Source organism: Spermophilus citellus (genome assembly GCF_964194105.1).
Source record: "Spermophilus citellus genome assembly, chromosome: 9".
NCBI lineage: Eukaryota > Metazoa > Chordata > Mammalia > Rodentia > Sciuridae > Spermophilus > Spermophilus citellus.
The window spans coordinates 4,916,021-4,927,020 of record NC_138191.1 but is presented as its reverse complement, the minus strand read 5'-3'; the positions used below and the strand labels follow the sequence as shown (position 1 = coordinate 4,927,020).

The 11,000-nt window shown below is 48.1% G+C and overlaps 1 protein-coding gene across 1 annotated transcript; it reads left to right on the top strand.

Annotated features, from left to right (window-relative positions):
* Positions 1–8,631: 8,631 nt before the first annotated feature.
* Positions 8,632–10,323, top strand: S100A7 (S100 calcium binding protein A7; the record flags this gene model as incomplete). Its single annotated transcript, XM_081307862.1, has 2 exons — positions 8,632–8,772; positions 10,159–10,323. The coding sequence occupies 2 exons, from the start codon at positions 8,632–8,634 to the stop codon at positions 10,315–10,317; spliced, it is 300 nt and encodes a 99-aa protein (XP_081163988.1). The 3' UTR covers positions 10,318–10,323.
* Positions 10,324–11,000: the final 677 nt, after the last annotated feature.

Below are 11,000 nucleotides of genomic sequence, written 5' to 3'. Positions count from 1 at the left end.
TGATAATCAGGTACCTGTCTTTTGCTCCTGTCTCGATAGTCAAGGGCTCAGGCTCCTCAGAAATAAAGTTTTGGCTACTGTCATGTAGAGTCATGTGTAACGAATTAGAACATTAAAAAAAAAAGAGAGAAATGAAGTTTTGGGTTATATCATTAGGGAAATCATCACGACTCGTCAAGGTGCTCAGTAAGGCTAATGACTAAGAAGGCAAGGTGGAGGAGGAAGAGGGTGATCACAGTTGTGTCCTGGGAAAGAGTCAGAGTGACCAAGGCTGCCGTTCACTTACTGGTCTCCCCTTCTAAATTATGCTTCAGGAAGAGAGGCCCACGGGATCCATGGAGGAGCTTCTCCTTGAAGTGGTGTGGAAGAGCAGATCCTCTTAGAGCCAGGAGTAAAATGTGGAAGTCAGTACCACAGCAGTCTCCTGCGACAGCGGGCAGAGTTGATGGACAGTCCCTGCGGCTGTCTGCCAGTCCATCATTGCATTGTCCACAGGCTGTGCTTTCTCTGGGGCTTCTCACCCTGTGACGGAGCATGGCAGGGATGCAAAGGCTGACCCAGTGCTGACAGAAGTAGCTGGACCACTTTGGCTTGGGGCTCCCCATCAGCCTTTCTTGGATCTCTGCTGGGGTTGAGACTCTTCCCACTCGATCCTTTCCTCTGTTCTCTTGCACTTCTGGCCTGCACTGAAGTTTGAAGGGCTTCCCTTCTTTCTCTTATTATTTCTCTCCAGGTCTCTTTCACATGTATTTCTCTTGATTAGCCATTGGCATATCTCACCCAGTATTGGCCTCTCTTGGAAGACCCACATTAATCCGAGATCTATAGAATCGACATTACATGGTCAGAGTGATGGGATTTAAAGAACAAGAAAAAGATCAGGGCTCTAAGTATCTTACCCCCCATTTGTTACTGAAATCCCCCATTAGGGTGTTTGCCTGGGGCTGGGGGCACTGAGAACTACAAACTCTCATTTGCCAGTGTAAAGCCATTTGGAATTAGCCCTCTCCTGCATGGTATCATGTGGGATGAGCAATTGCCAAGAAAATCCCCAAATCTCTGCTCACCACCTCCTCTAACTCTCACCTGCTTTGTCTCTCAGGAGTGACCCCTCATGGCCCTTCAGTTGTACTCCTTCTTCCTGTTTAAGACACTTCAATTTTCCTTCAGAGACATGACTTCTGACTCCTTCTCTGAGCTACGACCCGTGGTTAGTAAGTGCCTGACTTAGAGGAGGGAATGTTCCCAGGTTGTACTTCTAGGCTCTGCTTCTCATAGCTTGCCATCCTCAGGGGTTCCAGGTCTGCAGGGCTGGCTCTGGGGAAAGAGAAAAGCAAAGGGAACACCCAAGGAGAGTGTTTTTAAAAATCAAAAGTCATGAAAAAACGCACAGAGCTTATGAGTACAGCTCAGTGAGTTGTCACAAGGTGAGATCACTTGGATAACCGTGCCTAGGTCAAGAAATAGAATATAGGGGCTGGGGATGTGGCTCAAGCAGTAGCACGCTCGCCTGGCATGCGTGCGGCCCGGGTTTGATCCTCAGCACCACATACAAAGATATTGTGTCCGCGGAGAACTAAAAAAATAAATAAATATTAAAATTCTCTCTCTCTCTCTTTAAAAAAAAATAGAATATTACCAGGACCCCAGACCCTTTTCATGTCCCATTTCATCCACTATCCCCCTCTCCTTCCAAAGGGTTCCACTTATATGGAGTCTAATGAAGATTGGTTTTATTTGTTTTTGAAATTTATACAAATTTAATCATGTGGCAAGGGAAGGGGAAGTGGTAGTGGCTAAATTATATCGTTTTGTGTGTATGCACAAATATGTAACACATCCCATCAGTATGTACAACTACAGTGCACCAATAAAAATGTGGAAAAAATAGATCACATGGCATACATTTCTTTATGTCTTCTGATTTTTTCTAAAATACTGTTTGTGAAATTATTTCACATTATGTGTAGCTATAATTTGCTCATTTTAAAGATTTTTGATGGATTTCATTGTATGAATATACCATGATAGATGCTTACTCATTCTACTATTGATGGGTAGCTGTTTCTAGTTTTAGGGCTATTTCCAGTTTTTGGATACTATAATGCCATTATGAGCATTAAAAAATTTTTTTTGTAGTTGTTGGTGGAGATAATGCCTTTTTTTTTAAAAAAAGTATTTTTAATTGTAGATGGACACAATACCTTTATTTAGTTTATTTAGTTTTCTTGTGTGGTGCTGGGGTTCGAACCCAGGGCCTCACTCATGCTAGGCAAGTGTTCTACTGCTGAGCCCCAGCCCCAGAATGCCTTTATTTTATTTGTTTATTTTTATGTGGTGCTAAGGATCACATCCAGTACCTCACACGTGCTAGGCAAGCGCTCTGCCACTGAGCTACAGCCCCAACCCTACTAAGAGAATTTTTATACATGACTTTCGATGTATGTATTTCTTTTTGAGTAAACATCAAGAGGGAAATTGCTGTATCAAAGGATGTCATGTAGGTACAGCATTAGTCTATACTGCCAAACAATATGGAAGAGACTGGTTGTATCAGTTGTACACTTTTATTGGTAGGTTCCAATTATTTCACATCCCTTATTATCTCTGTTTTTAAGTCTATCCCATTCTGGTGGATGTGCACTGAGGTTTGCTCATAGTTTTTTAAAAAACATTTTTATTAGTTATTGATGGATCTTTATTTATTTATTTGTTTATACCTGGGGCTGAGAATCAAACCCAGTGCCTCACACATGCCCCAGTCCTCACATAGTTCATATTTTTATTTCCATGATGACTAATGAAGTTGAGCACTTTTTCACGTGTTTATTGACATCCAAATATCTTCATTTAAGTGTTTTGTCCACTTACATCTCTTGGATGTTTGCCCTTTTTCCCATCAACTTGTAGGAATTCCTTATATACACACACGTGCATGCGTGTGTGTGCATGTGTGTGTGTGTTTGTCACTTTGTGGTTTGTGTCTCCATGCTTTTAATGATGACTTTTGACGAATAGTTGTTTGTCGCTCTGATGTGGTCCAATTAACCCTCTGTTGCCAATGCTCGGTTTCTGTTCTTTTAAAGATCTTTGCTTACTTCAATCTCCTGAAGATATGGGTCCCATATTTTCTTCCAGAAGCTTTGTTGTTTTGCCTTTTACATTCAGAGCTACAATCAGCTTAGAGTTGATTCTATTGTATGATGTAAGGTGATGCCAGGATTTATTTTTTTCACGTACCTTTGTCATCGAAACAGCACTCCTGGTTGAAAGGACCGTCACTTTCCCATGGTGCTGTGAGTCAGTTTCTGTACTGTTTATTCTGTTCCACTGGTATGTTTGTTTATCCTTGCACTAATACTGCCCTACCTCAATTACTGGAGCTTTATAGTAAACCTTGATATTTGCTATAATATTGTACTAAATATAACCTTCATTATATTTCCATAGGAAGGTGGTTATCGGGGTTCTGAGAGCCGAGAGCAGAGGCTAGGCCTCTTCTTGGGTGAACCTAAATGCTCTATCACGCAGCCTCCCATCCATGTTCTGCCTTGGGACACCATGTTCTTCAGCCATCTCCGTAGATCTCGGAGGGCCACACTCCCGGGCTTCCAGCCTGAGCTTGTCCTTACGATATTACTCCACCTTGTTGCCGATAGTCAAGTGTTGTCACCTGACCCCTGTTATGCTGGAATCCTGTCACCCCAATCTGAACCAAGTTGTAGTTCAGAATCAGCATCTCCGAGAGCCAAACCCTGTCTACCGAGGAGGCTGGAGGAGCCAGGAGACTGTGCCTGAGAGTGGACACTGGGTGGTGGCTCAGGGAAGTGGAATGAAACACTGGATGAGAGGGACTTTGTTGATGCACAGTATTTGAGTGCACAGGGTTTAGTACTATCTTATGGATGAAGAAACAGAGGCCCACTTTGTCCCTGTTACTGGCCACATGGTTTATTAGGAACAGGTGGCCTGAGTCTCAGATGCTCAGCACACCTGCTTCCTCATCAGTGGACCTTCTTTGGCTGGTTATGAATTCCTGCCCCACCTGACCTGCCCCAGTTACTCTGTTATCTCTCAACCTCTCCTGCCCCGTTGCCCTCTTACCTCCTGTGAATCTCATCAGCATTCCCTTTGGTGAATTCTTCTTCCCCTTTAGCAGATGAGCTGACGCTACAGAAGGAGGTACAAGTCTTACCCTTGGTCCCCAAACTAGAACCGAGACCTCTACTTGCTGGTCTGGTGCCCGAGTCCCAGTGGCTCCATCTCATCATATGTTCTTCTGCTGAGGGCCATTGCCAAGTAGGAATGACGCATTGAAATTTCCTTGCCAGTGTACCCCATGTTAAATGGACTTGCCTTGGAAATTCGCTGTGACATTGCATGTGTGTTTGAGAAAGGTGACCCTGCTCAAGGACGAGGGTGGATCCAGGTTTAGGGTGTATCCTGCAGGTTTTAGGAAGTATCCCGGTTTAGGATAATTTGGGTTTAGGGCGTTCCCGGTTTAGGACAATCTGGATTTAAGGCAGTTCCAGGTTTAAGGTTATTGCTGCTGGGAATAGGGCGTATCCGGCTGCCTGAGTTCCCGTTGAGTTCTCGAGGAATTGAGAAAGTATTTGGGACGTGAATTGTGCGGCAGAACTTGGATTTCCCCAGAACGTGTGTGGAGGCTGGTGTGAGTTCGGGAATAAAGAATTGCTGTTTGAATCTACAAAGCTGTGAGTGGCTCGTGATTTTGTGCCCAGCCCAGACTGCGGCATTCTTCTGTCCCACAGAAGGACATTATGTCCCCACAGCACACTTGGCAAACCAGTGTCTTGCTGTGGATTTCCTGCAGGGATGGGGCTGGAGCAAGCCTCAGCAGCTGGGCAAGCATCTGTCCCTTACTGGTCAGAGGGAGCCACACACGAGCGCTTACTTTACGAGGCCAGTCCTTGAATCCATGTGACGTTCCCTCTGTACCTGGGGGCTGCACAGCTTCCTTTTGGGACTCTCAGGTGTGTCAGGAAACTGCATTTCTGAGACAGGCAAGGGGGTTCTGCCCTTGCTGTAAGGGGTGAAATTGTTTTCTAGGTTCCCCCGTCATGTGGAGGGTGAGGCGCAGGCCCTGGAAGCAGGGTTTGGGGTGCCGGCAGGTGGAAGAAGGTGAAGATGCAGTTAGGGTAGTAGGAATGTTTTATTCAGAGGTGACAGCAGCCTGCAGCCTCCAGCTTCAGATTTACCCACCCCCCCAGTTCCATGGAGCCCCTCCCTCTCTCCCCCAGTAGTTCCATTTTACCCGCTCTCCCCTGAGTCAGTTCCATAGGCCCTTTTATATGCAGGCCACACAAAGAAGGCACACTGCCCACAGGTTCCCTATGCATGCTCACGGCAGATGTGTGACCTTGAGTACATACACTGAGTCAGAGCGTTTCTGAACCTGACCACAGATCGACCTTGATACAACTGATTCATGGCCTTGGCCACACGCTAAAAACACAACAGAGCCTGCGGGAAACCGTGGTGAGGGAGCCTGACTACAGCCATTGTGGGCCTGCCCCAATGTCCCTATTCTGCCTGTCCTAGGGACAAGGGTAAAAGGAATACACTGCTTTGCTACTTTCTTGACTACAGATAGAATAACCATAGCCAACACATAGAGCAGACACCACCTGCCAGTATTCTCCCAAGAGCTTCATCTCTACCAAAATCTGATTTCCACAGTAAACTAGGGGCTCTCTGCCACCATTTTCACCATTTTTACTCATGAGGACACAGACACAAGAAGTCATATGGCATCTGGAATCTGCTTTTTCCTATACAGGGGATTGAATCCAGGGGTGCTCTACCACTGAGCTACATCCCAGCCCTCTTGATTTATTTATTTTTTCTTTTTCGTTTTGAGACAAGGTCTTGTAAATTGCTGATGCTTGAACTTGTGATCCTCCCTCCTAAGCCTCCTGAGTAGCTGGGATTACAAAATCTGTGATTTTTTTTGACAACCTTAATTTTATTTGTTTTTATTTTGATGTGGTGCCAGGGTTCGAACCCAGTGCCTCACGCATGCTAGGCAAGTGCTCTGCCACTGAGCCACAGCCCCGGCCCCACAATCTATGCTTTTTAAGCAGAGGCTTTTGAGGCTGTTTTGGCTGCTGCTGGCTCCGTGCCCATCCCTCCCCAGAGCTCCTCTCCTTTATACATTTGATTTCTCTGGCTCCTAAGTACAATTTTGTTTGCAAAATGTATCTTGTAATAAAATCATTGGGAAAGGGAGGATGGGAGGCTACGTAGGGGATACAGAGACGTTTCCAAAGAACAAAGTGCAGATTTATTCAGTGCACATGTGTGTGTCTGTGTGCACACGTGTGTTGGGGCAGTTGGTAGAAGAGGAGAGCCAGGGCCCTGATATCAGGGAGGCTGGGGGCAGAGGAGCTGTTTAGGGGGAACGTGAGGCCCCAAGGAGAGGCTCTATTTAAGGGAGCCATGAGGAAGAGCTGTGGGGAGTGCCAGGGTGCAGGGTGGACGCCCACTGGATGCTGCAGCCTGCCCGCCCTCCATGGGGAATGATTTGGAGCACAGAGCAGTAAACAGGAGGTCCAGTGAGTTGGCAGCCTTGTCCCTGGCCCTGTAGTTTCCTGCTGGGGACAGACTGTGGTCCTCCCGAGGCTGGGTCTTGGAATTTTCTGACCTGATGAAGATGGAAACGAAATCAAGTCAGGCAGCGAACATACAGGCAATTTTTTTGGAGCCTCCGTTTAGGAAGGGAGATGCAGTTCTCACAAGAAGACATCAGGCTGGGCGCGGTGGCACACGCCTGTAATCCCAGCATCTGGGGAGGCTGAGACAGGAGGATTGAGGGTTCAAAGCCAGGCTCAGCAATGGCGAGATGCTAAGCAACTCAGTGAGACCCTGTCTCTAAGAAAAATACAACTAGGGCTGGGGATGTGGCTCAGTGGTTGAGTGCCCCTGAGTTCAATCCCCAGTACCAAAACAACAACAACAACAACAACAACAACAAAAAACAAACAAAGAAGACGACATGGGCTGTAACAGTTGGGTTGTGTATGTATCAGTCCTGGTCACTGTAGTGTGCACATCTGCACATACGGCATCTATGCTGGACAGTGGACTCCTGCAGGACAGGATCTGGACTGGCTCTAAGCACTCATCCCAGACATGGATGGACACAATAGAAACTCAGAATTTCTTTCTTTTTCTTTTTCTTTTTTTAGTTGTTGATGGACCTTCATTTATTTATATGTGGTGCTGAGGATCAAACTCACTACTTCACATGCTAGGCAAGTGCTCTGCCACTGAGCCCCAGCCCCAGCCTGAGACTCTGGATTTCTGCAGAGTGCTAGAAGCTGGGCTTCAGGGTCAGCAGGTCTTAGGTTCAAATCCTGACTTTGTCATTTATTAGGGTAACCACTTGGGAAATCTAGCTCAACTCTCAGTTCCAGTTCTGTCAATGAATTGGATCGCCTGTCATGAAGGACGTTCTCAGGGATTAAATGGGAGAAGCCTTCGAAGCTCTCAGCACCCCACCTGGCATGTGGTAATCTGGCACTAATGGCAATCACTTTGCATTATCAGCAGTGAATGAAAGTTGGTTGAATGACTCACTGGGTACATAATGGGAGACTCGGATTCCACTTGCAAAGCCCCAACTGCTCTATTTCCTGGGGCACAGCAGACCTCTCCCCCTTCCACTCCCTGCTATTCCATCCCCATAAGATTAGGAAGGCAAGAGGGCTCCGCATGGGGGCTGGGTTGGCAGGCACCTCTGAGCCCCAGGGCAGAGTCTTGGGTGTGAGTCTCCACCAAGAACCGGGTCATGCTGGGGCAGCTGAGGGAATAAGCCCCAGGCTCCCAGCCCTAGCCCAGCCCAGATCCAAGTACCATAAAAGGGGCATCTCTTCACCCTGGAGCACACCTCTCCGTCTTTCTCCTGGTGCCTCTTCCTCAGGGTCTGGTGAGTCCCCGTGGCCTCTTGCTTGCTCTTGCTTGTAGGTTTAGGTGCAGGGCCCTGGCCCGCTCTGCTCACAGCAAGAGACTCTCCCTGGGCGGCAGTCAGGGCGCCTGGACAGTCATCCCCCATCTGCATCCACCTAAGCCTCAGCAGCCTCTTCTGGGCAATGGAGAACGGCCTAGGTATCTAGCTCCTTTCTGTTCTGACTCCTGGTGGCTCTGTGACATCCCATCCTTCATCGGGAACCAGTGGGACAATGTCTTCCCAGGCAACTGAGGACATGGCCGGGTCTAGGTTTCCAGAACTGTCTCTACCTCTACAATCCTTCATCCTGTGGTTTGGGGGCCCCTGGGCTCAGGTCTCCTCAAGATGCTCAGAGGCACCGAGGGGCTCGGGGTCAGCCCTTGCCCCTAGAGCTGGGAGAAGGACAATCCTATCCACAGTCTCTAGAGCAGATGCCCTTTGGGGTCCATTGCATCCTATGGCCTTGATGGCACTTGCCAAAGCAGCTTCCACTCTGGCAGGGCTCTTCTGGTTGGGCCCAGAATGTGTCCAGGATAATTGTGTGTGAGTGGGGGGCCCTAGGACTGGCCCAGCCCCTTCCCCGTCTGTTTCCTGCAGCCTCTCCTTGGAAGGTGACTGCGCTGGGTGACTGCGTGTGTTTCCCGCAGCTTGTTGGAAGCAGGATGGGTAACACGGAGGCCGAGAGGAAGATGACGGGCTTGCTCCAACTCTACCACCAGTACGCCCAAGACTCAGGGGCTGTGGACAAAGCTGGCTTATCCAAGATGATGCAGGAGAATTTCCCCACCTTCCTGTCGGCCTGTGTGAGTAGGGACCTAAGTGGGCCGGGGCAGGAGGGGGGCAGGAGTGAGCAGCACTGTGGCCCTGCTGTGCCCCAGAGTGCCAGCTCACTGGGGGGCAGCCAGAGGACCGGGCTGACTGGCGTCTTGTACCTGGACCCAGCCTTTGGCAGGCCCATCCCCTTGAATCCAGACTGTGGTGGACAGAGTCCAAGATGGTGGTCGGAAGACCCAGCTTCCTGCGTAGCCACTGCCATTTCCGTGTCCCACTGTCACAAAGACCCAGCCACCCATTCCCCTTAGTTACCTCAGACATCTCATGGCGACACGGGCCCCTATTTCCCAGGGTTGTTATGAGCATTTAAATGGGCAAAACAGGGAGAATACTTTGTGAAATGGAAAGAGGGGTAAGGCGGTTAACAATTGTTTCACATAGTCAGCCGACATGGTGATCTGTGGGTCAGGGAAGGTCTCTGACGTAATTTTCCCTTTCGGTACTTGGGATTTAACCCAGGGGTGCTCTACCACTGAGCGACTTCCCCAGCTGTTTTTACTTTTTATTTTCAGACAGGGCCTCACTAAATTGTTGAGGCTGGCTCTGAACTTGCAATCCTCAGCCTCTTGAGCCATGAGGATTACAGGCTCTCTCTTTTGAGTAGCAAACATTCCCCCTTTTAGAGTACAGCTGCTTCTTCTCATGTACCCCTGGGAGTAGAAGTAACACATTAGAAATCAGGTGCCAAGTGAAATGAGATACCCCTGAAACCTCTAGCCCTTGAATCTCCTCACCATAGTCCTAATCTCACTACTGAATTATTAGCACACACCAAACTCACTGCACAAAGAATTCAATAGGTTAAATCCCAGAGGTGAGACCCCCAGGGCCCTCAGAGTTGGCGAGTTTTGATGGAAATGAGGGTGGAGGCCGTTTGAGGTCCAAGGGGTGTCAGGCCAGGAAAAATGAATGCGCTATATCAAAGGCCGTGGGCAGAACCTCCTGCCAACTCTGATTTCCTGTGTATGTGCTCACTGGAGCTGAAGAATTGCCAGTTAAAAAGCTCAGAGTCAGAGGGAGTCTATAATGCCAGCTACTCAGGAGGCCGGGGCAGGAGGATGGAAAGTTAGAGTACAACCTGGGCACCTTCGTGATGCCCTGTCTCAAAGTAAAACAGAAGAAGTTTTGGGGATGTAGCTCAGTATGAAAGTGCCTCTGGGTTCAACCCCCAGTACCAAAACAGAACACCCACCACCCCAGACTCAGGCTCTGTCCAGCCCGGTCATCTCACCGTCCCTCCTGCAGTCCTTGCCCTGACCCCACAGATGGTCCTCCCCCTCCATTCCCTCCTCTTCCTCCTCATCCAGCCTAGGTTGTAACTTCTTTTTCTTTTGTTGGTGATCCTCTCTCCATAGGAAAAAAAGAGCCCGGATTTCTTAGAAAAGTTCTTTCAGAAGGAGGACGTGAACCATGATGAGAAGATCAGCTTTCCTGAGTTTCTCTCCAGTGTTGCGACAGTGGCCATGGATATGTACACTGAGTCCCAAGGCCAGAAGCCCTGTTCCGAGGGCTAGAGACCCAGCCCCACCCGAGGTCCCCACTGAGGCCTGGGATCAGCAGACCCCCAACAAATAAACTGCTGTCTCCGTTGCTCTCGGGGTTGGTGTTATTTGCCTCTTTCAACCCTTGGTGGGTTGTTTCATGGTTTTAAAAAGTTCTATTTCCCCTCATAGCTAAGGTTTGGAAATCCGACGCGTGCATCAATACACACACAGACACACACACACACACACACACACACACAGAGACACACACACAGACACACACAGTTTTTGTGGTTTCCTTTGAAATTTAAACTTGCACACAATATAAGCTAGACTGGAGTCTACTCCTGAACAATATGAAGAATTTGCTTTGAGAGATTCTCCTTCCAATTTATATACTATTATTTCTCCAGCCTTTTAGCTCTACCTGTTAAAAACTTCTCCCCTAATTAGGAATTATTATTATTATTATTATTATTATTTATTTTTGGTTTTGGTACTGGGCATTGAACTCAGGGGCACTCAACCACTGAACCGCATCCCCAGCCCTATTTTGTATTTTATTTAGAGACAGGGTCTCACTGAGTTGCTTAGTGCCTCGCTTTTGCTGAGGCTGGCTTTGAACTCTCGATCCTCCTGCCTCAGCCTCCCCAGCAGCTGGGATTACAGGCATGAGCCACAGCGCCTGGCATAGGGATTATTATTTTTGACTG